Raw genomic sequence first — 25,812 nt, 5'->3', positions numbered from 1 at the left:
ATTGGTTGCTTTTCCAATCGCTGCTGTTTCGATAACCGTTGCTCCGGGATGAACTCCACCCTGTTATGCGACTTCAGTTCATTAATGTACCTATTTTGGGCCTCGCTGTTGTGCCCGCCAAATGAGGTCCTCCCGCAATGGTGGTTATATCTCCCCCTACTATCGGAGGAGGGTCGACTTGATTTGCTTGAGCTCTAGGTTGGCTTGTCGGAGCTTCTGGGACAGGTAGCGGGTTCTGCTCAGCGGGCTGGCTCGGATTCACCTGATTTCGGGCGTACTGGGCCAAAGGTCCCACCATAATGAGAGTTTCAATCTCATCATTTAGCTGTTGGCAATCATTAGTGTTATGACTGATGTCGTTGTGGAACCGATAGAATTTTGAGGGATCTTTATTTGCCTTTTGGTTCTTCAATGGTTCTAGCTTCTTCCATGGAAGGCGACTAGAATTGGCCATAAAAATGTGTTTACGTGTGTCCGTTAGGTCGACATACGTGGCATAGACAGGCTTGAACTTCTCTGAGGGCTTGTTTTTTTTTTGTCCCGCTCTAGTCGGGTTCACCATTCCCTTTTCTTTTGTTATTCCCCCTTTGGTTATTCTGGGTAATGGTTTGGGCCGTGGCTGCCGCATCCGTTACCGCTCCAATAGGTTGGGTAGCGGTCTGGCTGGTTCCTGCAATAGAAGCTCGCGCCTCCTTGAGATTTATCCACTATTGAGCCCGAGCTAAGAATTCATCCATGCTTTTAACTCATTTTCTTTGGAGTTCCTGCCATAGGTCGCCCCCGACGAGGATTCCTGTCTTCATTGCCATGAGTTTGGAGCTGTCATCAGCATCCCTAGCTTGTGCAGCAACATTGGCAAATCTACTCAGATATGCTTTCAACGTCTCACCAGTTTGCTGCTTTACGTTAGCTAATGAGTCAGCCTTAACCCGAGCTGCCTGTGAAGCTCGGAATGCTTTTTTGAAATCAGAAGAAAACTTCTTCCACAAACTTATAGAATGCCTCTTGTATTGTTTAAACCAATGCCTAGCTAGCCCGACCAGAGTTGTAGGGAACAAAATACACCTTAGATCGAGCCCGACATTGTGAGCCATCATCATGGTGTTAAACATTCCAAGGTGATCTGGCGGATCCCCGTCTCCATCAAATTTTGGCAGGTGTGGCATTCTAAATCCTACCAGATACTTGGCCGCCGCAATATTTGGAGCGAAAGGTTCGAGCTCCTCATCTGAGTCGCAATCATCATTTTCTTTTCCGGGCAAAAGCCTCTTCATTTGCTCTTCCATCAAAGCTAGTCTTTCGAGGATTTGGTCCCTAGTCTTTAGGTTAACTGGGGGTTGTTCAACAACTCACATCCTATCGTATACGTTTGATGGGTTATTGTCCCTTCAAGCTCGAGATTGGTTTTGTGGGGCATTCCCGTTATCGCGTATAATGGACGGACCTCCCTCTTGCCGTGTATAGCTAATACCTTCATCCTGAGCTGGATACTTGTTAGGAGTGTGTGTCGTAAAAACATGTAAATACATTTGTTTTTCCTATGAATAAATAAATACAATGGTCTATCATTGTTATATTTAGATTATTAAATTATTGTTTGAATAATTTTGTAAATATCAGAAAAATTCCATATTCATTATTGAGGATGTGATCTTGTATTAGTACGAGAGAATTAAGATCACATGAATGAATAAAAATAGTCAACAACAACAAATTAAAGTAATGGAATTCTTTAATTGGAGTTGTAAGTACGGTTTACTGAGTATCATAATGATACAAATAATCTAGATTCGGATTATTGATGTGGAAAGACATTTCGGTAAAGGTGCTTTATATAATATGATTATATATGACATGGGCCGATATGAATTAAAGTCTTTATCCAAAAACCATTTAACAATAAAGACTTGTAATTCATATCATAACTGATGATCATTTATAGATCAACCTAAATCCTGAGTGTTCATGAACTCCTGTTCATGTTTATTAAATCTTTTGATTCATTCGTTAAGGTCTCTTCAAAGAATGAGGCTAATGACTTTTGTTTTGGAGATTTAATATCATGGATGACTGGGAACATGTATTAACAATACAGAATCTAATCTTTCCTAATGGATTGTATATTAGTTCCCTTAAGGGTTAATTCTGGAACTGAATGATTTTGAGCTCAAATCTATAATTAGATTATAGATTAATTGTTCACTAGTGAATTAATGGTACTTAAGGAATAAGAAGTAAATTAGAAAGGTAAAATGGTAATTCTTCCATTATAATTTATGAACTAATTAATTAGAGGGTTGAACTATTGAAAGATGGTTATATCAATGGACGACTTAAGATAAGATTTTTGTAAAAGTATATCCATAACATAAAGAGAGCAATTCTGAATTTATAGTGGAGTAATATCATAATTAATAAATTAACTAATATAATTAAAGAGTTTAATTATTTAGTTTATTTATTGGAGCTTAATGTTATAGGTCCATGGTCCCCGAAATGGCTCAAACAAACACTGACAAAGGTAAACACAAAAATGGGCAAAAAAGACTTATGTGATAAGAAAAATATTTTTATATGTATCAAACATAATTATTGTTTAATTATGTGTAATTAATTAATTATTTGATTTAACAAAAATATAATTAATTTATTTTTGGGATTTTTGGTATTTAAATAATAATAAAAATTGGAAAAAATCACATGCCATCATTGGCATGTGGTACACGTGTAGCACAATGCACAGTCACTGTGCTACACACATAAGAGATTGCGATTAGTTTCTAGGTTCCACAATTTTAGTTATTTAAGTATTAAATAAATAATGAAATATTTTAATATGATTAAAATATTATTATTTAAACAAAAATCTGATAACTGATCAGTTATTTTAAAATTGTTTAAAATAACAAATATTTTAATATATTGGATATATTAAATATAGGATATCAGTTTTACAGAACGTAACTTTTCAGGTGTTGACGCGGTTCTTCGCCAACAAGTAATTAAGAAGATAAGAGGAATGGATTAGTGCTTAACTATGAACCGAAACAGATGCATGATTTTTTGGAGATGGACTGGTGACACAATTATGTTTTTTAGGTGGTTCAAAAGTTAAAATCATTCTACTCCACCAGTCAATATTATTACTATATGCTTGGTATTCTTTTACAGAGTATTTCCTTACACAATAGAATCCAACCCTTTGCAACTCCCAAGGTCTCCATATTTATAGGAGAGGGCACCTGGGAGTTGGTAAGAAGGTCATCCCGTGACCTTCTTACCTATCATGTCACTTTTGTGACATTAATGATTAATTCCTAAAACTTGACACATGAAGTGTGGTCTAATCAATAAGTAAGGGGGATGACGGGTCGCACGACCCAACCCAGTCGTGGGTGCCAGAATACGCACGTTCATGCTGCGTGTCCGAGAAGTCAGGGATAAAGCAGACACGCGATGTCTGATATATGCACGTTTACCTTGCGTGGTTAACTTTACAAAAGGTCAAAGCCTCCAACTCCAGCTCGTACCACGAGCTGGATGCTTCCCTCGACCTGTGGCCTTCAAAGTCCAGACTCAGTCCTTAAGTAATCTTGGTGAACCCTTGGATACCCCGAGCTAACGAGGTAGGACCTGACGGCAACAGCTCCGGTCGTGGGGGATTCACGTGGCTGATATAGTTTAGGCCGTATCTCAGCTCGCTAATAGCCCGTTGGAAAATCAGGGCGTACATCAGGGATAGAAAAATATCTAGAAATCTCTCTCAGAGAAAGAGAACAGTGATACATACAAAAGTCACTGTTCTTCACAAAACCTAGGTCCAAACTTTATCAGATCTCATGTGTTGAGAACATTTGATAAATAGTTTTTTGCCTATTGTTTGTATAGCGAGCCCACACTCGTTCTTTGTGTGCTGAGAACATTTTGGAAGATTTTGGTGTGAGATCTCAAGGATTTAGCCATATAAAAATATAGCAGCAAGGAAGGAACTGAGGTAATTTTTTCTATTCATGTCTTTGATTCAATATATATATGCATGTGAAGAAGTAGATCTAGAAATCTTATGGGATTAAATTAACAATTTGATTGTTGTTCCACTGCGTATAATCTCTGATTTGATCAATAAAAACCAACAATATCTTCTCTGCGAGTTCAGATGATTGCACAAATCGAGTTACGGGTCATACCGAGGGCTCTGTGCTGAACTCAAATGATTCCTTAAGTCGCTCTCGGACGAGCCGCTACGATGGATTTCAGTCCAGTAACTCCTGTTTGTGAAGCTCACAGCTCGCGGCTGGGGCCGAGGACCTAGATTCTCGACACGTGTTCGTGGGACGTAATTATTGGCAGATGGGGGAGGATTTCTCCTACTGTCTCCATGAGCTGGAATATCCCATTGAGGACGAGGTGGTGTTGGATGTCTTATCAGTGACGGGGGATGCCTTATTGGTGAGGCTATCCTCGTTCCATCAGGACAGACTAAATTAGCGCGCCTCTGTTCCACTCCAATGTCTCTAGTTCTTTATGCCTGGTGATTCGATCGCTATGTAGGAGGATTTGTTGGAGAATTTTGTCATCGTGAGCCTGTCCCAGCCCCTTCTCGTGGATTATCATGGGCATTCCTAGGGACCTGTGTAGAAGGCATCAAACTTAGGGTTGCAATCCTAACCGACCGACTGACATGTTGACGACCCCTATGATGGTTGCTGGGTCGAACATTTTGGTGATCTCGCCCTGTAGGTACAGAACTTGGAGTGGTGGTTCTAACTGATTGACTCGGTTTGGATCAATTATTCTTGTGGGACTTATGAGACCCACTTTGCATCTTCTCGACATTAACATTGGTTGCAAGAGGGGGTAACCGAGCCAAAACCTCATCGATTTGGTTGTTTGCCCTAGCGAGATGGCTCCTCAATTGCATGTTCTCCATCTCGATGGCAGCTAGATAGCCTGGGTTATGCTTTGGCGGTAATGACGCCGAACTCCGAGTGTCGCCTTGATCCGCCAGTTGTTTTCCCGAACGTTGCTGAATCTTAGGGCCATGTTCGTTCGGAACGGCAGTATGATGGGCCTCCTACCCACCGGGCTGGTCTATCTCATTATCATGCATTGAGCGAGTGAGAACCATGATGAAAATTGACTGAGATATTGGTGAAGCACTAATTTGCCCCCAAATGTTAGCACCAAACTGTTGACGCGATTTTTTGCTAACAGTGTATTAAGAAATAATAAGGGCAAATTAGTGTTTGATAGTAAACCGTAACGAAAATAACAAGAATTCGCTCCAGAACACAAAACTATTACATGGTTCAGTGGTTAAAATTCACCTATTCCACGAGTCAATATTATTGTTGTTTCTCTCTATTTTGGCAGAGTTTCGGTATTACAGAATAATGGTCCCCTTTCCTGTTCAATATTTCAGTATTTATAAAGGAATTTCATGAACAGGTTTGGGTAACCACATGAGTCAATCACGTAATTACATAATGTATATATTTAGTACAAATCATTCCCATTTATGCTGGGATATGATTTGATAACAAAATAAATATGTTCTTGCTATCTCGGATAATATATATGACAGTCTAGTCATGAATTAGCATATAAACAAATCCCGAATCTTTGGGGATCCTTTAATATGCGTTATATCTGAATCACCACGAGCTGCATATCTCTCACGAGCTTGTGCTCTGACAGCTATCTGACCCCGAGCTAGCGCTTTAACATCCATCTACCATTGTGAATATCGAGCTGTCCACATGGATAACCATCAGATATCCTATTTGGTTATTTTTTCATGTATTTATCTGCCAACTGTACCCAAGCTGAGTGAACGAACTTGTGCTGAAATTAGGGTACAACAATAAAGATCTAATGAGATATTCGAAAGAGATAGGAATAAATTTGTGTTTTCAATTTTCGCCTTAATTTTAGAGATTAGATTAGAATTGTTTTGCAAAAATCGCTAGAATTAGCTATTTTCATGGGCCCATCGATTTTTAGTTTTGGAAATTTTTAAAAAATATGGCTTTTATACCATCAATGTGTAAAAATATGGGAACTATACTTTTCTTAATTTGTATGGGAAAATTTATTAAAGAAAAAAAATAAAGTATGAGAAACACAATTAGTAGCTAACTAAAATATGGAAATGCCACATTTTTTATCATAATTATGTTTTCTTTGATTTTGAAAAAAAATTTATTTTATTTTTTTTCAATGTTTTATTTTTTCATTCATTTTAGTTATTTTCTTTCATTTTTTCTTCAAATTTTTCTTTTTTTTTCACCAATTTTTTCCTTCATCTTTTTTTTTTTTGTTCTTTCCATTTTTCCCAACTTCTTCTTCTCATTTTTATTCATTTATCTATTTTTTTTTTCTTTTATTTGTATTGTTTTGTTTTTTTTGTTCAAAATTTTTTCATTTTTCTTTCATTTTTTGTTCTTTTTTTCCTTCTATTTTTTCTTCATGTTTGTATTTATTATTTTCTCCTTCAATTTTTTTTTCTCACACATATGAGTTTTTTTCTTTTTTTTCCTTCTATTTTTTCTTCATTTTTGTATTTATTATTTTCTCGTTCAATTTTTTTTTCTTTTCTCACACATATGAGCTTTTTTTCTTTCTTTTTTTTTTTTAAATTTTTTTCTACCAATTTTTTCATTTATATTTATTTTTATTCAATTTTCCCATTCTTCTTCTTCTTCTTTTCCTTTTTATTCATTCATTTGTTTTTTTTCCTTAATCATTTGTTTTGTTTTTTTTTTTTTCATATTTTTTTAGTTTTCTTTCCTATGGTTTTTCCTTCTTTTTTCTTCATTTTTTGTACTTATTATTTTCTCATTCCATTTTTTCATTTTTTTCACACATTTTAACATTACATAATTATTTTACTATTTTTTATTTATTATCTTTTATTATTGTAATTTTTTTATATTTTTTCCACTATATGTAAAAAAAATTAGCATTTTCTTTTTTACTGTAACCCTTATAGGAACACAAAAATTTGGAAAGAAAACTAATAACAATATGAAAACGTGAATTGGTAACCAAATACCCTGGTGAGAACATTCAAATCTAGAAAAAAAATTATATGAAGAAGATGAGAGAGAAGGAAAATAGGGTGGATCTGATTTTGTTTTCTATCTTCAGATCTGTAGTAACTGGTTACCTTCCCGTTCTTTGTGTGTATATTTACGAGGGTAACTAATTACCTTCACGTTCTTTGTGTGTATATTTCTGGGAGTAACTGGTTACCTTCACATTCTGATATGTGTGAATATTTTTTGGTTCTTTATGGTAAATGGTTACCTATGTTACTAAAATCATAGTTATTTTTTCTTCATTTTTAAATGAAGTGTTCTTCCTTTTTTTTACTTTAAATTTGATGTTTCTTTTCATATTTATTATGAATAACTTGTCACCCCTCTTATGGTAATTGGTTACCCCTCTTATAGCAGAAAGTTACTCCTCCCAGGATAACTGATTACCCCTCCTAGTACATGTTATTTAACCTAGCTCTATGTTTTTTTTTACATAATTGTCAAAGATCAATCAAGTAACTGATTACTTTACCCAGAATTTGAAAAAAAAAACATACAATATAAAAAAAAAAAGGAAAAAAAATGTTTATAGTAAATAAAAAATAATTTTAAACATAATTCATATTACAAAAAAAAAAGATTTTTTTTGGCAAAACAACCAAAGAAAAATTTAATTTAAAATTAGTTATATAAAAAAATATAAAAAATAATTAAATTACAAACATACCTTTTCATATTAATAAAACTTAATTAAAAGTGAAAATATGAGAAAATAAACCCATAAAAGTGAAAGTTTTTATAAAAAGCCATATATTAATTTTTTTTTTGAAAACAAACCGTATTTTTGCAAACTCTATTAAAAATATGATATAAAATGTAATTTCCTCTTTACTTTTCAATTCGAAATCCTATACCAGGCCCTTATAGCCCATAAAATAATTGTACCAGAATAAGGCCCAAGCCCAATACTTACTATAAAATGATGCGTATTAGGATTATGAGCTCCTCAGTCTTCGCTAGGGTTTGCAGAAGAGAAGAAGAAGAGCCGTCATCTTTAGTTTCCGACTCCATTCTTCAAAATGGTATTCATTTTTCTGTTCTTCTTGCTATTTCCTGTTTTTCTATGGGTTTGCTATCTAATTTAGCTTTGTTATTCAGATTATCTCAGAGAAAAACCGTCGTGAAATATCAAAATACCTCTTCCAAGGTAGCATTTTGCACTTTGAAAATTGTTTTTGATTGTTGGGTTTCAATTCTGAAGTTTTAATGGTTGAGATTTTGTTGGTTTTCTTGAAGAGGGAGTGTGCTACGCCAAGAAGGATTACAATCTGGCCAAGCACCCGGAAATTGATGTGCCAAACCTTCAGGTGATCAAGCTCATGCAGAGCTTTAAATCTAAGGAGTATGTGCGGGAAACTTTTGCTTGGATGCACTACTACTGGTACCTCACAAACGATGGTATCGAGTTCCTCAGGAACTATCTCAATCTCCCTTCTGAGATTGTCCCTGCTACCTTGAAGAAGCAAGCCAAGCCCGCTGGGAGGCCTTTGGGAGGCCCTGGTGGTGACCGCCCACGGTACATCCTTGGCTCTTTTTGTTTTGAGTTTGATTTTGTTTATTTTTATAGCTGCATTTATATATTTAGATATGTTTAGGCGATTTAATTTTTAGATTTGTGATGATGGTTTTTTGGGTGGTTTAAATTGTTGGTCTCAAATTTGATATGAGTTTTGTTTTTGTTATTGTGAATCAGTGGTCCACCCCGCTTTGATGGAGAACGTAGATTTGGTGGTGACCGAGATGGGTACCGTGGAGGTCCTCGTGGTCCTCCTGGTGAGTTTGGTGACAAAGCTGGAGCTCCCGCTGATTACAGGCCTTCTTTTGGGGTAAGTTTACTTATATGACACTGTCTTGTTATTTATGTTTTAGAAGCTATTCTTGTATAGATGTAGCGACTGAGTAGCTCGCTTCAAATGGCAATGTACAATAGAATTTGAATTTTCTTCCATTTTTGAATTGATAAAGGTTTGATGAAATGTTTTAGGTTAAGGGATTTTTTTTCCTTCAAAATTTGAAGTAGTGCATGTCTTTGTTTCTGTTTTTGTGATTGTTTGGTTATTGGGTGTTTGAAGTAATGAGCTCGTTGTTGGGTGCTGCCCAAAATGAGGCTTGTCTTTCTTCATAATATGATTAAAAAGAAAATCGTACTATACTTTGTTTTTTCTTGTCTTAGCATTGGTTCTTATTCGAGTTTCAATATTTGCAGGGTCCTGGTGGAAGACCTGGTTTTGGTCGTGGCGCTGGTGGTTTTGGTGCAGGGCCAGCTAGCTCTGATCTTTCTTAAATAGGAATTTCATCTCCGTCTTGTAAGGTTTAAGATTTAAGAGTTGAGAGATTGAAGAATGGGGATATAGCATTTGGGATTGAATAGCAGTTTTGTTTTATTACTGAGATAATTGTTGGATTCTCTTAGATTTATTACTCTACTTTGTTTTATTTTGTTGAACCTTGTTCTCTTCCATTATCCAAATCAAGCCTCTTAGTTATGATGTTTTATGATTTTATTCTTTTTTTGAATGCTATATTTTACCGGGCGTTTTGGATTCCCACAATGCCAATTAGAGAGTGATTTGAAAAAAAGCATAGGTCTTTGCTTAAGTTTTAAACAATATCTATAAGATAAAGAAGATTACTCAGAGTTAAATGTATGTATCCATGTTTTTTACTTCAATTCCAACTACTACACTATCTGTGGTAAGTTTCTGCCTACCCTGTAGTCTTGACTTCAACTTAGTTTTGCCTACTCCACACCATTATGGTTGAATGCAAGTACTGAAAGTGAGGAGTATTATGCAAAGTTAGATTGAATGCGTGCTGAAAGTTGTGAGTATTTTTCAGAATAAATAATGAAGGCAAGTTGTAGAACTAACCCTCAAAATCTTGCTATTAACATGAGGGTGCTCAAAAGGAATAACCCACTCTCTTCCATACCTTCCACAACAAACTTTGGCCATCTCCAATGACTAACATGGTTTAACTTTTTATTCCAAAAAAGAACAGATTTCTTCTCCAACTGAGGTTTATGTTCAATTTCATGATGAAGTTATATCGCTTCAACAATGAAGATGACACTGTATATATATAAATATGTATATATATATATATATTTGAGATGAGAACATCAGGATACAACTGGGAAAACCAATAACCAGAAACTAGGAAAAAAAACGCAACTAAGGAAATGGCCTGTCAGACATTACAGCAAGATAGACAACTGAAGTATTTTACCCTATTCCAAGAAAACTTGCCCTTTTAACCAAGGAATCTTTGGCTAATATGTGAGAAACTAAGTTGGTGTCTCTCCAATTGTACAAGATTCCAGCATATGTGGATGAATTCTTCAGCAGCCTGATCTCTGGTACTAAGCTTTCATTATCCCAGCAGCCCTTTCGTGTATTGTTTATAGAAGTAACAACATTGGAGCAGTACGACACAAGAATAAAATTGCTAAAATCAGGTTCTGTGGCTAGATGTAACCCCTCCCTGATGGCCAGCAGCGCCGCATCTTCCACAACACAAGGCCTGTTCTTGAACACTCTCCTTGCCGCCAGCACCTGACCATTGGAGTTCTGAGCCACCACTCCAATGCTGGGACAACCATCATTGACACATGCACACACACACACCAGCGTCTACATTAATTTTTATTTTACCATCAGCTACCATTTTTGCCAAGAAATAACTGCAAAGAACTCAAAGTCAGATCTTGAGCCACATATCTGCCTCTCTACAAAGCATGACTGATGTCCTCCTGATGATAGCTATTCAACCTAAAACAAGTTGGATCACATTGAACTTTCTTGCAAAAGAGAACACGGTTAGTAGAAATCCACAAATGGCTGATTTTCCAAAAAAAGAAATATTTCAACCATGACTCGGTTCTCTGTGTCTACTTCTCACGCTATATTCTCCGTTCTTGGCATGGTGCCAAAGCACCTCATCTCCCAACTCACATTCAGTTCAGTATCATCTAGATTGAAAACATGTTGAACAAATTCTTCATCCCAATCATCATTAGCTAACTTGAGATCAATCACAAACATGTCAGAGGGAATGGGTGGCTTTTCCAACAACTTGAAACTCGTTGGCCATGGAATCCACGGGTCATCAAATCACCTCCAAACCCATACGAGGCTCCACCAAGCAAAAGAGGCTTTAGTACCAACCTTAGCCTCAAGAATGCTATTGTTGGGAAAGTAACATTCATTGTATTTCATTTTTAAGTTTTAAAATGTTATACTAAATATTTTAAAACAAATAAAAGTATACAACACAAATTAATAACAAAAATAAAATACTAACAATATTATAAAATTTAAAATACAAAATTAAATAAATTGTTACACCTAGATTTCGAGACCTGAGATTGTGACTTCGAAAGTTGGATTCGTCAGGTGTGAGCTCGCGATAGCTAAAGTACATGTTCGAGGTCCAGATGCCAAACCCTCGAAGCAAGGTGGCAACCTCGAAGATATGCAACCTCGAAGTTCTTTCTAAGCTCGAAAGACATAGCATCGCAGTATATCCATTGTCGGGTATCTTCGGATCAAGTAGCCCGAGCTTGGCATGGGTATGAGCTCGAAATGTAACGGCTTCGGTGGTATTTACCCGCTCCGAGCTGGTATTGGGGAAAGTTGCATAGCTCATAATTTACCTAAAGACCTGGACTGACATGATGCTAATTGCCAGCCTCGAACGACTTAGTGGGTCATCTGATGAGATGCAGTCCATGCATTCAAAAGATATTTATTGTTGTAACTTCCCTACATTAAAGAGATATTAACTAGTTTGTTATATGCCTCCTGGTCTTCAGGGGACGTTTCCTTGTATGTAGGAGTTACAAAATTTAATGTCATTATTCCCATTAATGAAGAGGAGTATCTTCCTGAGCAGTAGTATCTTCCTGAAAAAATAGCTGCGGTTTGCTATAAAGAACATTATGCTCGATACAGAAGTTATTTGATTCAGCGCAGCAAGGTTACATGGCTTCAGAAGGGTGATGAAAATAACTCGTACTTTCATGCTTGCATTAAAAAAAGAAGGGAGGAGAATCGTATTGTTTCTTTTCTGAATGAACAGGGGGACATTATTGATGATTATAATGCAGTAGTGCATCATTTCTTGGACCACTTCAGAGGCTATATGGGCAATCACAGTTCTGCTACCAGTTTGGTTAATACTGATTGCATTGAGTTGGGGCCTTGCTTAGATATTGATATGCAACTGGGTTTAATTAGAAAGTTTACGAAAGCTGATGTCAAGAAAGCTTTGTTTAGCATTCCGGGTACCAAAAGTCCAGGATTGGACGGTTATAATTCAGAGTTTTACAAAGCTATGTGGAAGCAAATTGGAGATGACATATCAGCGGCAGTGCTTGAATTTTTTTCTTCTGGGAAGATACCTGCTGATCTCAATAAAACAGTGCTGCCTTTAGTCCCAAAAACTGAAATACCTAGCAGGGCGATAGATTATAGACCCATAGCATGCTGCAATACTCTTTATGAATGCATTTCTAAAATGATTTGTAGTAGGCTTTCGGAAGTTTACCCACTCTAATTAGTCCCAATCAGGGTGCCTTTATTAGAGGGAGGTCTCTAGCTCATAATATCCTAATTTTTCAGGATTTGATCAAGAATTACAATAGAAGGAATACTTCCCCGAGATGTGCTTTGAAGATAGATTTGAGTAAGGCCTACGATACAGTTGACTGGGGTTTTTTGGAGAGGTTATTAATCAGCCTTCGATTTCCTACTAGGTTTATTAATTGGGTGATGGTTTTTCTCAGAGGTACTTCTTATGTTCTTATGATGAATGGTAGACTGTAGGGGGGGTTTCAGGGAGTTAAGGGGCTTCGTCAAGGAGACCCTATCTCTCGATTACTGTTTGTATTAGTTATGGAATATCTCTCATAGCTGCTTCAGCTAGGAGCTTTGCAACTTGATTTCCGTTTTCACCCTATGTGTAAAAGTCTCAAGATCATCAACTTATGTTTTGCTGATGATTTAGTGATTTTTTGCAAGGCTAATCGTGGCCCTGTTCAGATTATTAAACAAGTCTTTGATGACTTCTGCAATAGTACAGGAATGAAGGCCAATCTCAGTAAGTCTCAAGTATTTTTTGGTGGTATTTCAGCTAATGACAAGGTTCAGTTATAGCAGATTTTGCAACTTGAAGAGGGAACTTTCCCTCTCAAATATATTGGGGTTCCTATGAGACCAACAAAGTGGAAAGAGGTAGACTGTGGCGAGATTCTTAAAAAAATTAAGTTTAGGCTTCATACTTGGACTAATAGACATTTATCATATACAGGTAGGACTCAGCTCATATCCTTTGTTCTTTTGGGGCTGCGAAATTATTGGATGAACATCTTCTTATTGTCTCAAAGTATAATCAAAGAAGTAGACAAAATTTGTATGTGGTTTCTTTGGGGTAATAATGGTACCAGAAGTAACTTTCATCTCACTTCCTGGTCTACTGTTTGTTTGCCTAAATCTTTTGGAGGATTGGGTTTTGGTGAAGGTACTAAGACAAGGCAATGCTAGGCAAATACATCTGGGCTATTATTCATCAGCAGGAGTCTTTGTGGGTGAAATGGATACACTTTGTGTATTAAAAGGGACAAAACTTTTGGCACTACCAACTTAAGGCAGATACCAGTTGGTACTGGCGAAAAATCTGTCATTTGCGTGGTATTTTGACTCAAGAGGCTATTGATAAAGCTGGCAGTCAAGGGAGGTTTAAAATTGGGTTGTTATATGCGAGTTATCTACACCAAGTCCCTGTCAAGTACCAGCATTTTGTATGGAGTAGAATGAGTGTGCCCAAACATAGATTTATTACTTGGCAAGCTATTAATACTAAGCTGTTAACTCCGGATCATTTGCCTCGAGTGTTAATGCTTCTTGAAACTACCCTTTGCCCGGTCTGTGAACAAGCTGATGAGAGCCATGGCCATTTGTTTTTTGACTGCTGTTTCTCTCAGCAGGTAGTGCTTCATATTCAAGATTGGATAGGCTGTAAATGGCCTTTAAATTTCAATGGCCTTTGAAGATATGAGGAAGGGGGTTAGGGCCTCTATGGTGGCGGCTATTTTTTCAGCTTCAGTCTATTATATTTGGCATAATAGAAACACTTGTTTTGTTCATAATTACTCGCTTAGTGTCAATACTGTAGTTGATATGGTAAAAAAAGATATCATGTATAGATTTAGTTGTTTTTCTCATAAGCATTTGAAAGGTATTGAGCTTTTTATATGAGGAAAATATGCTCCATGTAATGTAGCTGAGTTTGGGTCCTTTTCGAGTTTGTGAGGTTGTACTGGTTTGTGATTAATAAAGTCTTACTTTCTTGATCAAAAAAAAAAGAAGAAGAAGAGTATCTTCCCGAAATATGTGGGAACGAACTCTGAGAACCCTCTATAAATAGATAGATCATGGACACTTAGAGGGACGAATTTTTGATATCTTGAGAGAATTTCTGGAGAATTCATCCCTAAAGAATTTCCTGAAATATCCAAAGTCTTAATAAAATTGACTCGTGGACTAGGCAGAGTTAACTGCTGAACCACGTAAAATTCTCGTTGTTATTCTGTATTATTTATCTGCGCTATAGTTCTTGTTGTTTAATTACTCTACGTTTTAAGTTGACGAAAAACGGCGTCAACAGTTTGGTGCTTTTATTGAGAGCCTTAAGCAATACAATCCCTTATTAGCTATGGCCGCGAATGATCAGAATATTCCTGAAGAAAACTATCCACGGAGCCCTGGGAAGCAGCCGATGACGAACCTTGAACCTAAAGAGAGAAGTGAGTCCTCCGATTCCCGTGGACCTCCAGCACCTCCGGCTCCCAGGGATGATGAGGACATGTACTATAATCCTGAACGGTACGTCCCCATTGTGGAACTTGAAAACCGACAGTTAAGAAAACAGCTGGCTGAAGCCAAGAAGCGGAACGAAGAGTTGGCTAGGTTAGCCGCAAATGCGCAGGCGGCTCAGCCTCAACCTCCGCAGGAGAACCAAGATCCACCTCCGCGAGACGTTCATGTTCCTCCCTGCAGGCCTCATGGGCGACCTCGGAAAAATGCTGCCACAAGAGGAGCGGAGCAGCCTCCACCACCAGGAAAGCAACCTGCTCCCTCGAGACCCTGAAGAAACACTCGAGCAAGGGCTCCGGCTAACTCAACTGTGGAGTTACCAGCAGAAACTGGGAATAACCGAGCTTTTGTAGAGGCTCGGACTCAGGTTCCTGGTAACACAGAATGTTATCGAGTCAGCACAGGCGAACTCGGGGCCATCCAGACCCCGAAATGGTTGGCAGCCACCGTCACCCATTCGGTTCCCACCGTCACCAATAAGATACCCCTCACCACCTCGGAGGAACGCACAACCAACTCGGGGTGATGAGGCAAGACGGGAAGGACGGAAACAGGGGAATAGAGAGGCTACTAGAGAACGGAGAGGCAACCAACCTGCGAGAAGCCAAATGTCTCGATCTCGCACTGTAGAGACGAGGCAGCATGAAAGAAATCTGTCTCGGAACAATCATGCGACAAGCCTCGCCAGTGACGACTCAGGGGACGCCAGATCAGTCAACATGTATGATCAAGGACGAAGAAATACTAGAAACCATAGGAACCGCTTCGACCTGCGGGAGCACCTGAATCAGAATCAGGGTAGTGGTAATCCATCGAACCCGGACCTGCGAGATCGCCTAAATGGGCGCAAAGATCCCCCGCGAAGGCGCGAGCCTGGAATTGTGATCAATGATAGCCAATTTTAGGCAAGACCTTCTGCGGACCCAGTTCAAGAAAGAATTGATCAGCTGGAAAGATCATTTAGGCTCTTGCAGAATGAGCGAGGTTGGAGTCGGGATGAGGATTCTGATGAAGAGCTCGAACCATTCGCTCCCCATATTTCCAACACTCCGTTTCCTCAAGGGTTTCAGATTCCTCATGTCCCTCCTTTTGAAGGGAAATCCGACCCGTACAGTCAGTTGAGTACATTTAACACCATAATGAGAGCAAGTAATGTAGGTTACGAGCTCAGATGCATGTTGTTTCCAGCATCGCTTACAGGACCAGCAAAAAACTGGTTCGAAAAATATAAGAGACATTCAATCACTTCTTGGGATCAGCTATCAAAGGATTTCAAGAAGCAGTTTAGAGCCATGATCGGGGTAAGACCCGAAGCATCGACTTTGACCAATGTTCGGTAACAGCCGGGTGAAACGTTGAAGAGCTACTTAACAAGGTTTAATCTGGAGGTCGCCCGAGCTCGGGATGTAGATGACAGCGGTCATCTAATGGCCGTCCAAGCTGGGGTAATGCCGGGAAGTCCCCTTTGGGATGATATGCAGAGAAAGCCTGTGAGGTCCTTAATCGAGTTTAATAGGCGAGCTCAGAGGTTTGTCAATGTAGAAGAGGCGAGGTCAACGCTGAACATGACCTCTCAGCCCATAACTACAACGATAAATGTAAACTCTGCCTCGACCTCGGCAGACCCATCAGCCTTGAAACCCCCTGCAGAAAGCCCTTCCAAAAGGAAGAAGAATGAAGGAAGTAACCCCGAGGCAGAAGGGGGAAAGAAGAAGAAAGGGGAAAGGAATTTCTCCGTGTACAAAGTGTACATCGAGCTTAACGAGTCTCGGGAGAATATATACCTGGCTAATGAAAACCAGGTCCCTTTCAGGCGTCCAGACCCCATGAGAAATCAGAAGTCCAAGAAGGACTCCAGCAAGTACTGTCGATTTCATAGAGATACTGGGCACACTACTGATGAATGCAGGCAGTTGAAGGACGAGATCGAAGGACTAATCTCGAGAGGATACTTCAGACAGTATGTCAGGAACCAGAATAATAATCAGGCTTCAACTTGCCAAAGGGTAGCTGCGCCACAGCCGGCTCAAAACAATAATTCCTGAGCTAGAGAAGAAGATATGCCCCCTCCGATTGATGGAGAAGATGTGATAACCATCTCGGGCGGGCCTCATCTCACAGGGACGGGCAAGAATGCCCAAAAGCGATACGTGAATGAGTTAAAAACTTGGGACGGGTCCCCCTATGAACCCGAACCTAGAGCTCCAAAGTGCCTAAAGATTGAATCTCAGCCGATAACCTTTACTGAGGACGATGCGTCCCATGTATAGTTTCCCCACAATGACCCATTGGTCATCACTCTCCAGCTCGTGAATAAGAGAGTTCACCGAGTTCTCATTGATAATGGGAGCTCAGTGAACATTCTTTATAAGGCCACCTTAGAAAAGATGGGACTCGCGCTTCGAGACCTAAAAGCTTGTGCAACGACATTGTACGGTTTTTCAGGAGAGGGGATTGCCTGTATGGGGTCCATTGAACTCCCTGTAACCTTGGGAGACTATCCGGTCTCAGTAACCAAGATGATGGAGTTTGTAGTAGTGGACCTGCCATCGGCCGACAACATACTGCTCGGGAGACCCGCCCTAGTAGGGCTGGGGGCAGTCTCGTCTGTAAGGCATTTGGCCATCAAGTTCCCAACTTCTAGTGGCATTAGGACATTGAAGGGAGATCAGTTGGCCGGTAGGGAATGCTATAACATTTCCATAAGAGGAAAGAAACAGGCGAGCGCACAAGCTCTCGTCGTCATTCAGAATAAAGACGGGACAATCTTGGAGATAGATGAAGAAATCGACCCAAGAGTGGAGGAAAGAGCTAATCTCGAACCATTGGAAGAGTTCGAAGAAATCAGGCTCGAAGAATCAGACCCTCCGAAAATGGTAAAGGTTGGGAAAAACCTCCATGAAGAAACTAAATAGCAATTAATTTTCTTTTTGAAGAAAAACCAGGATGTCTTCGCGTGGTCACATTCGAACATGGTAGGAATAAGTCCAAATATAGTGAGCCACGCGCTAAATATCGATAAAAGCTTCCCGCCGAAGCAACAAAAGTGAAGACAACTAGATGACGATAGGAAAAAGGCCCTAAAAGAGGAAGTCGACAGGTTAAAAGCAAACTGATTCATTAGGGATGCTTTTTACCCCGATTGGGTAGCCAATCCGGTACTGGTCCCGAAGCCTAATGGAACGTGGTGAACCTGCATTGACTACTCGGACCTCAACAAGGCCTGTCCTAAGGATTGCTTTCCTTTACCACGGATTGACCAGCTCGTGGATGCCACGACAGGGCATGGACTAATGTCATTCATGGATGCCTATTCTGGATATAACCAGATTTCCATGCATGCCCCTGACCAGGAACATACGAGCTTCATAACAGATAAAGGGTTATACTGTTATAACGTTATGCCATTCGGACTCAAAAATGCTGGGGCCACTTACCAGCGGCTTGTGAACATGATGTTCTCCGAGCAAATAGGGAACAACATGGAAGTTTATGTTGACGATATGTTAGTCAAATCTCAACTTAACAATAACCATGTTGATGACCTCGAAGAATGCTTTGCCGTGCTCCAGAAATATAACATGAAGCTTAACCCTCAGAAGTGCTCTTTCGGAGTATCTTCAGGAAAATTCCTGGGTTTCATTGTAAATGTTCGAGGAATAGAGGCTAATCCGAATAAGATCCAGGCCCTAATCGATATTCCTTCACCTCGAAAACACAAAGATGTCCATAGTTTGACAGGCAGGATGACGGCACTAAGTAGGTTTATATCAAAATCTACAGACCGTTGTCTTTTGTTTTTCAACCTGTTGAGGGGAGGCAAGAAATTTGAATGGACAGAGGAATGCGAGTTGGATTTTCAGGAACTCAAGAAACACCTCGCAGAACCCCCTATCTTGTCAAAACCTATTACGAGAGAAGTTCTGTACTTGTATCTTACTACAACCGAGCACGCCATAAGTGCAGTACTCGTACGAGAGGAAGAAAAAGTGCAAAGGCCCATGTATTATGTCAGTAAAAGGTTACTGGGGGTAGAATCAAGATATCCCTTGATGGAGAAGCTAGCTCTCAGCCTAATTCACTCATCTTGAAAACTTCGACCCTATTTTCAAGCACACCCCATCCATGTACTAATTGATCAACCACTAAGACAAGTCTTATCCAAACCAGAAGCTTCAGGTCGACTTCTTAAATGGGCCGTTGAACTCGGGCAATTTGAGATCACCTATCATCCAAGGACGACCATTAGGGCACAAGCCTTAGTAGACTTCATAGTGGAGTGTACTGGCATGACTAACGATGAAGTTATAACCCCGGCCCACGAGCTGTGGAAAATTTACGTTGATGGGTCATCTAATGAAAATGGATCGGGGGCAGGAGTAATTTTGATCACTCCTGCAGGAAGAATATTCCACTCTGACTTGAGATTTGACTTCAACGCGTCAAATAACGAGGCCGAGTACGAGGCTTTACTGGCGGGACTTCGTATAGCCAAGGAGCTCAAAGCTAAAGCAATACATTGCTACAACAACTCCCATCTAGTGGTTAACCAGATCTTGGGAGAGTACCAGGCTTGTGGTACGAGAATGGCAGCGTACTTAGAAAAGGCAAAACAAGCATTGGAACATTTTGAGTTCTATGCGATAGAGCAGGTCCCACGAGAACATAACTCAAATGCAGATGCCTTAGCCAGGCTCGCTACCTCTACCGAGAATGATGAACTTAATGTCGTACCAATTGAACATCTCTCGACACCTAGTATTGACGAGCCAAAGTAGAAGGACGTGTGTATGATCAATTCCGAGCCTACGTGGATGACTCCGATAGTTGAATATCTCGAGACCGGAATTCTCCCGGAAGAATGGACCAAGGCTCGGAAGTTGATGTATCAAATCCGTCGTTATACCATTGTAGATGGAAGGCTGTATATAAGAGGATATTCCATGCCACTACTCCGGTGTGTGACTCCACCCGAAGCTAAGAAAATCTTAGAAGAAATTCATGAAGGGTTCTGTGGAGATCATACTGGGGGGCATAGCCTGTCTAAGAAAGTCATACGCCAAGGATACTTCTGGCCTACCATCAAATTGGACTCGTTCGACTACGTAAAAAGGTGTGATAAGTGCCAACGATTCACCACAATTCCTCGAGCTCCACCATCCAAACTAACTATGATGACCTCCCCATGGCCATTTGCGGCATGGGGAATCGACCTCATAGGCTCCCTTCTGACTAGCAAGGGCGGAGTAAAGTATGCGGTAGTCGCCGTAGATTACTTCACAAAGTGGACAGAAGCTGAACCTTTGGCGACAATAACCTCCAAAAAAGTCCTTGAATTTGTGGTGAAAAACATCATATGTAGATATGGGATGCCGAGGAAGATTGTGTCCGATAACGGAACCCAGTTCGATAGCAATCTGTTTACCAACTTTTGTGAAAAAATGGGATAATAAGGAGCTTCTCGTCAGTGGCCCATCCCCAGGCGAATGGCCAGGTCGAAGCTGTAAACAAGACTCTAAAAAGTTCGCTGAAGAAAAAGTTGGAATAAGCTAAAGGAAGATGGCCCGAAGAATTGCCCCAAGTCCTATGGGGATATAAGACCACGACCCGTACATCGACAGGACATACCCTGTTCTCTCTGGCATACAGTTGCGAGGCTATGCTGCCAATCGAGGTCGAAATTCCCACAATTTGAGCCCTCGCTCATGATCAAGCCTCGAACCACTCTCAACTCGAAGAAACTCTTGACCTGATCAAAGAAAGAAGGAACGAAGCTCAGTTAAAAAATGCTGCATACCAACAACGAGCTACCCGGTACTTCAACAAAAGAGTTCGGGATCGAAAATTCGGCATGGGAGATTTTGGTGCTAAGACGTGTATTCTTGGCAACACGGGATCCAGCAACTGGCGTGCTCGGGCCAAATTGGGAAGGACCCTATCAGATAGAGTCAGTCATCCGACCCGGTGTTTACAAGTTGGCGAGATTGGATGGAAGTCTAGTACCAAGAGCATGGAATGGCGAACACCTACGACCTTACTATCAATAGTATAGGAAGGATGTTGCCGATAACCATGCTTGTTCATCTGTACTGTTTTTCTATTTTTGGATTTTTTCAAATAAAGGTTGATTTCGTTTATTATGCTGTATTTTCTGCAATATCTCTTAATTTAATAACCTATGTTCTCACTCATAGGATATTAAGGGGGCATCAGTGGCATATATACCACCAGCTTGAAAAAATAAAACAACATATACGAAATATATATAAGTGTTTGGACGTAACCAAATACGCGAGCTAAGACAGTCTGGATATAACCAAGCTGTCAAAAGTACACAAGTATTTGGAAAAAACCAAATGCGCGAAATAAGATAAGTTTGGATATAACCAAACTGGCAAAAAGATAAAAATGTTTGGATGTAACCAAATATGCAAACTAGATTAAAATGTAAGTGTATGGATTACAAACCTAACACGACCTTAATAGGTTTGGAACAAACCAGCTAAAACTAATCGGCAGTAAGTTGGAGCATAACCCACTTCGTATAAATCGAGATCGAGGCTGGAGTATCTTGCAAAACAACAGTTTCAACCTCATAACCTTGGAGAGCTAACCGAGGACGAGAAAAAGTAACTAAAAAGTAAGATATAACTAAACCATTTGCATTACACACCATACAAATACTTTTGGGTGCATGGTAAAATTAATATCCGACTTTGACAAATAATGAGATCGGAAGCAGATAATTCGAGCAAACTGTGCATGAATGCATTGAACCTCGAGCTTAAATCCAAACTATGTTTGTGTGATTAAACAGGCATATATGACACTTTAATATAAAATGTGCAAAATATTTCAACCTGAGAAATGTAAAGCATATATATTAAAATGAAGTCAAAAAGAAAGAAAAATTGTATCAGCCCCATGGGCATAAATTAAAAGAAAACAATTATAAAAAATAAAGGGACGCAGGCCCGATGTGTCATCTAAAGAGAAGGAGCAATCTCCTTGGCCTTCTTAGCATCCTCCTTGGCCTTCTCAGCATCAGCGTCCTCCCCAGCTCCTTATGCATCATCCCGAGCAGCCTCCTCCTCATTAAGCCGAGTCTGCCATTTGGCCACGAGTTTCGCTTCAAGATGGCCTAAGAAGCTGGTATCGAGGTTGACATTGTTGGCCCAGATTCTGTACATGGCCAGGTCGACCGCCCAATCCTTTTTCTCCTTAAACTCTTTGAGAAGACGAGCCTTATCACTCTCAATGATCTCAAAAGTGACGGCCTTATCTTCTTCAAGCTTGGCATGGACCTCCTTGAGCCGAGCATTCTCCTTCTCAAGCTCTGCGAGCCTGGCATTCTGCTTTTCAAGCTCGGATATCTTGACCTTAAGCTCCTCGGCTCCTGCCTCTACCTTTGCCTTTGTTGCTTGAGCTCATCACTCAGTTTGAGCTGAAGATCCTTCGCCTCCTGAGCATAGGACTTGCTTGAGTGGATCTCATTGTTCAGTTTATAGTTGAGCTGAGCAAAGACAGCCAGAGCCTGGCATACAAAGAAATCAACATTAGCATATGGACCGTCTATAAATACAGCTAGTAGCGAGAAAAAAAAAGTTACCGTGGCAGTAAGCTTGAGACTTTTCTCGTAAAGTGTGTTGCAGTCTCGGGTGTTGTTCAAAAACTACCAATGAGGAGCATCAAAACTGCTAAAGCTCTGACCCACTCGAGACAGAATGTCCGAGCCCAGCGTAACCCCATGGGGTCCAGCAGCATTGTCAACTACATACTCATCAACGTGAGTAGAAACTGACAACTTGCGTGTCAGGGAAGCCGAGGGTTTTTTCGGAGGTGGGCTGAGCGTTGAGTGAACCATGATGGGAGGTTGGGGCTCGACCATAGTGGATGCCCCGACTTGAGGAGTTGGCTCCACAGCCGAGCTCATGGCAGGCGGGGCTGGTGGAGGAGGTGTCTTTTTAGTCCTCTTAAGGACCTTGGCGGGCCGGTCGGTCTTTCACGACCCCCTGGGACGCTTACTCCTCTTGGCTCCACCACTCTCAAGGATGTTGTCGAGATCGGAGTCTATCTCGCCTGCACAGTTACACCACAATATGAGTTATCGAAAAATAAACTTAGCATAATGCAGACATACATGGGATAAAAAGACAAGTGGAGATAAACCTAACTGGAACTCTCCCCCGAGCTTGTGCTCGGCGACCACGAAATTCCCCCATCTTCAGAAGAGGCGGGGGGAGTACCTTCCCTATAGGTGGACGTCAACCTCGAAAGGTCCCTATAGTCGTTGGTCCCATATTGGACGGCTATTCCGTTCCATACCTCGTTCAGGCTATACATGGTGTCGTATTTCCCGAGCCAGCTATCAAACCTATGACCCGTTCATCTACCCAAGACCATACATAAAAATGGTTCCTATCGTCCTCACACAATACTAACCTATCGGGTTTATGCTTTAATAGGGAGGGGGACCACGTATTCAGCTAAGGATGACTGTACCTTGCTCATCCGAGCCCGAGCTTGAGGCCTCGTCATTGGCCTCGTTCCCCGATTGTGGACTCCTATGACGAATTGGAGGTGGAGGCCTCGCATCTCTCCTTGGGGGGAGGTTGCCGGTTGGTAGAGGCACGAGCTCCCACCGGTCATATTTTTTATTGGACTAGTCCGATGTAGACTGATCCTCTCCTAAGAGCCCACAAGCTCGGAGCTTGTCTTCATGCAGGAGATAGGAAATGGATCTCCTGCCGTAAGGAAGTTGGAGCAAAGTCTCTCTGTGCTCCCTCATCTCATTGGTAGGGGTTGGGCGATGATAATTGGCTGGAAAATCAAACGCATTTCAACTAAGTACGGGCCTAAAAACAAAGTTCGAGCACAGAAAAGAAGGAGGTTGAGATACTTACGAATCCGTCTGAACGAGTAGAATCGAGACGGGGCTAGGCCATCTATCCAGAAGAAGGCCTTCTTGAAGTCAGGAGGATGATTAGGAAGATCCTCGAACACCTTCTTCTCCTTTGGATAGCTCGAGAGATAGTAGAAGCCGTCTCCTCCCCGAGCTGGGGAGGGATTGCTTTTCAAATAGAAGAGATATAAAATCTCTCCTGGTGAGGGTCCTGCCCACTTCAACTCGTGATACAGCGATCTCAGGGTAGACAGTACCCTGTAAGATTTGGTGTTGAGCTGGAAAGGGGCCAGCCCAACAAAATCTGTGAAGTCCTTGAAAAAAGACTTCAAGGGCGGTACCCCCCTGCCTTCATGTGCTCCTGGCTCTAAGCTCCGTATCTCAGCTTGCTGTCAGTATTTCCATCTCCTGGAGCGCGGCAGCTTCGCTCGTGGGAGGTCGGGGCTTGACACCTTAGAGAGCCTGATAATCCTATACCATGAAAGGCCAGGATATCAGTTATCTGGCCTAGTGACGTAACCGAGCTCCAATAATGCTCGGCCTCGAAAAATTCCCTCCTCGGCTGTGAGGTAGAGGGTTCCCCCATCAGTGAAAACTGAAGATCACCTGGCTTGAAGGCAATCGTCACTTTAAGCATAGGGTTGAGTGGAATCGGTCTAGGCTCGGTATTCGGATCTGGATGAAGAGCGACCCTTAGTCTTTTCCTTTTCCCTTCTTCGACCTCGTCTATCTGACGTTGGAAGTGATCTCGAGTGTCCTCTTGCTCACGCCTCAGTTTGTGCTCCCGAATTAAACGTTGATTCCAGGTGAAAGGAGATTCCGGGCTCGGAGTTACTGGTGAATAGGGAATTGTGAGCTTTGACCCCCACCACTTTCTCGAATTCTGCGGCATCTAACAAGAAAGTAAAAGGGTGAGGGCCAAGCGAGCAAGAAGTATAGAGATAAATAGTACCTAAGCTCGAATGATCGAGGCTACAAGGCAAGCTCGATCTAAAGAACGAGACCAGTCCCAGAGCGTGTATTCCACCAAAGGGAAGGAAAGTGGACATGTCATGGGAAATCTCGAAATATTAGGGAAGAAAGGTGGCGATTATTAAAAAGGTGATATTTTTGGGAATCGTGCATTCCTTAAAGACACCCTAATTTTGTACCTGATATCTTGGTGTGCAAGACACAGTTCCTGAAATTTGAGAACCCAAAAAAGAACCATTTTTTACCCTTTTTCGCAGAAACTGGGTTTGAACTTAATGTCCATCAGTCGAAGCACCCTAATCCTAGTGCGTTAAACTAGTGAATGGATAAATGGGACGAGAGTAAATCCTAATGCCTACGGTGTAACAGAGCATAAGCATGCATTAAAAAAAATGTGTATGTATATAACGCAAAGAACCATAAATCGAAAACTTACACAATGTAATCGGTGGAAACAGAGAAATGGATGATTGAACAAGCGGTTGCAGGTATGATCTCACTGAATCAAAAAGTCCAACCGGCTTTGTCTTCTCGGCTTGGAGAACATGCAAGAACCAGGCGAAGAAGTGTCTGGTTTTTTCTCTCTGAGAAGTTGAATGTGAAGAAAAAATGGAGAAGACAAAAGGGGATATATTTATAGACCCTCAGAGATTGTAAAAGTTGAATTAATCTGAGCCATTGGCCAGATTCCGTATCAGATCCGATGGCCAGGGACAAATGACATGATGGTACCATAAAGTTGGCAGGCGAACGATTGTGGGCAGTGTCTCAAGGCACTCGAGTACCTTGAGTAAGCAACACCCAGCTGACGCGTGTCCATATTCGAGTGTGCGATGGAATGATTCTCGAAGGAAGTAGTTCAAAAGTTTCCTTCTTATAGGATTTGAACTAATACTTTTGAGGGGGCAAAATGTTACACCCAGATTTCGAGACCTGAGATTGTGACCTCGAAAGTTGGATTCGT

General features: G+C 40.7%; 2 protein-coding genes across 2 annotated transcripts; both read left to right on the top strand.

Annotated features, from left to right (window-relative positions):
* The first annotated feature begins 8,039 nt into the window (after positions 1 to 8,039).
* Positions 8,040 to 9,594, top strand: LOC133778487 (small ribosomal subunit protein eS10z-like). The gene is made up of 5 exons (XM_062218432.1): positions 8,040 to 8,122; positions 8,199 to 8,247; positions 8,337 to 8,616; positions 8,794 to 8,926; positions 9,307 to 9,594. Exons 1-5 carry the CDS (start codon positions 8,120 to 8,122, stop codon positions 9,382 to 9,384), a joined length of 543 nt encoding a protein of 180 aa, XP_062074416.1. The 5' UTR covers positions 8,040 to 8,119; the 3' UTR covers positions 9,385 to 9,594.
* A 3,941-nt stretch (positions 9,595 to 13,535) lies between these two features.
* Positions 13,536 to 14,148, top strand: LOC133780127 (uncharacterized). The gene is made up of 2 exons (XM_062220001.1): positions 13,536 to 13,619; positions 13,717 to 14,148. The coding sequence occupies exons 1-2, from the start codon at positions 13,536 to 13,538 to the stop codon at positions 14,146 to 14,148; spliced, it is 516 nt and encodes a 171-aa protein (XP_062075985.1).
* Positions 14,149 to 25,812: the final 11,664 nt, after the last annotated feature.

Source organism: Humulus lupulus, chromosome 5, assembly GCF_963169125.1.
Source record: "Humulus lupulus chromosome 5, drHumLupu1.1, whole genome shotgun sequence".
Taxonomy (NCBI): Eukaryota; Viridiplantae; Streptophyta; class Magnoliopsida; order Rosales; family Cannabaceae; genus Humulus; species Humulus lupulus.
This window is presented reverse-complemented; position numbering and strand designations above follow the sequence as displayed.

Bases quoted from the DNA above. Each gene is read 5' to 3' on its own strand.
- LOC133778487 (XM_062218432.1), top strand. The intron at 8,617-8,793 runs GTACATCCTTGG...ATTGTGAATCAG, and splicing joins CCTGGTGGTGACCGCCCACG to TGGTCCACCCCGCTTTGATG. The intron at 8,927-9,306 runs GTAAGTTTACTT...CAATATTTGCAG, and splicing joins ATTACAGGCCTTCTTTTGGG to GGTCCTGGTGGAAGACCTGG.
- LOC133780127 (XM_062220001.1), top strand. From the start codon at position 13,536: ATGGTACCAGAAGTAACTTTCATCTCACTTCCTGGTCTACTGTTTGTT. The intron at 13,620-13,716 runs GTACTAAGACAA...GTGTATTAAAAG, and splicing joins AGGATTGGGTTTTGGTGAAG to GGACAAAACTTTTGGCACTA.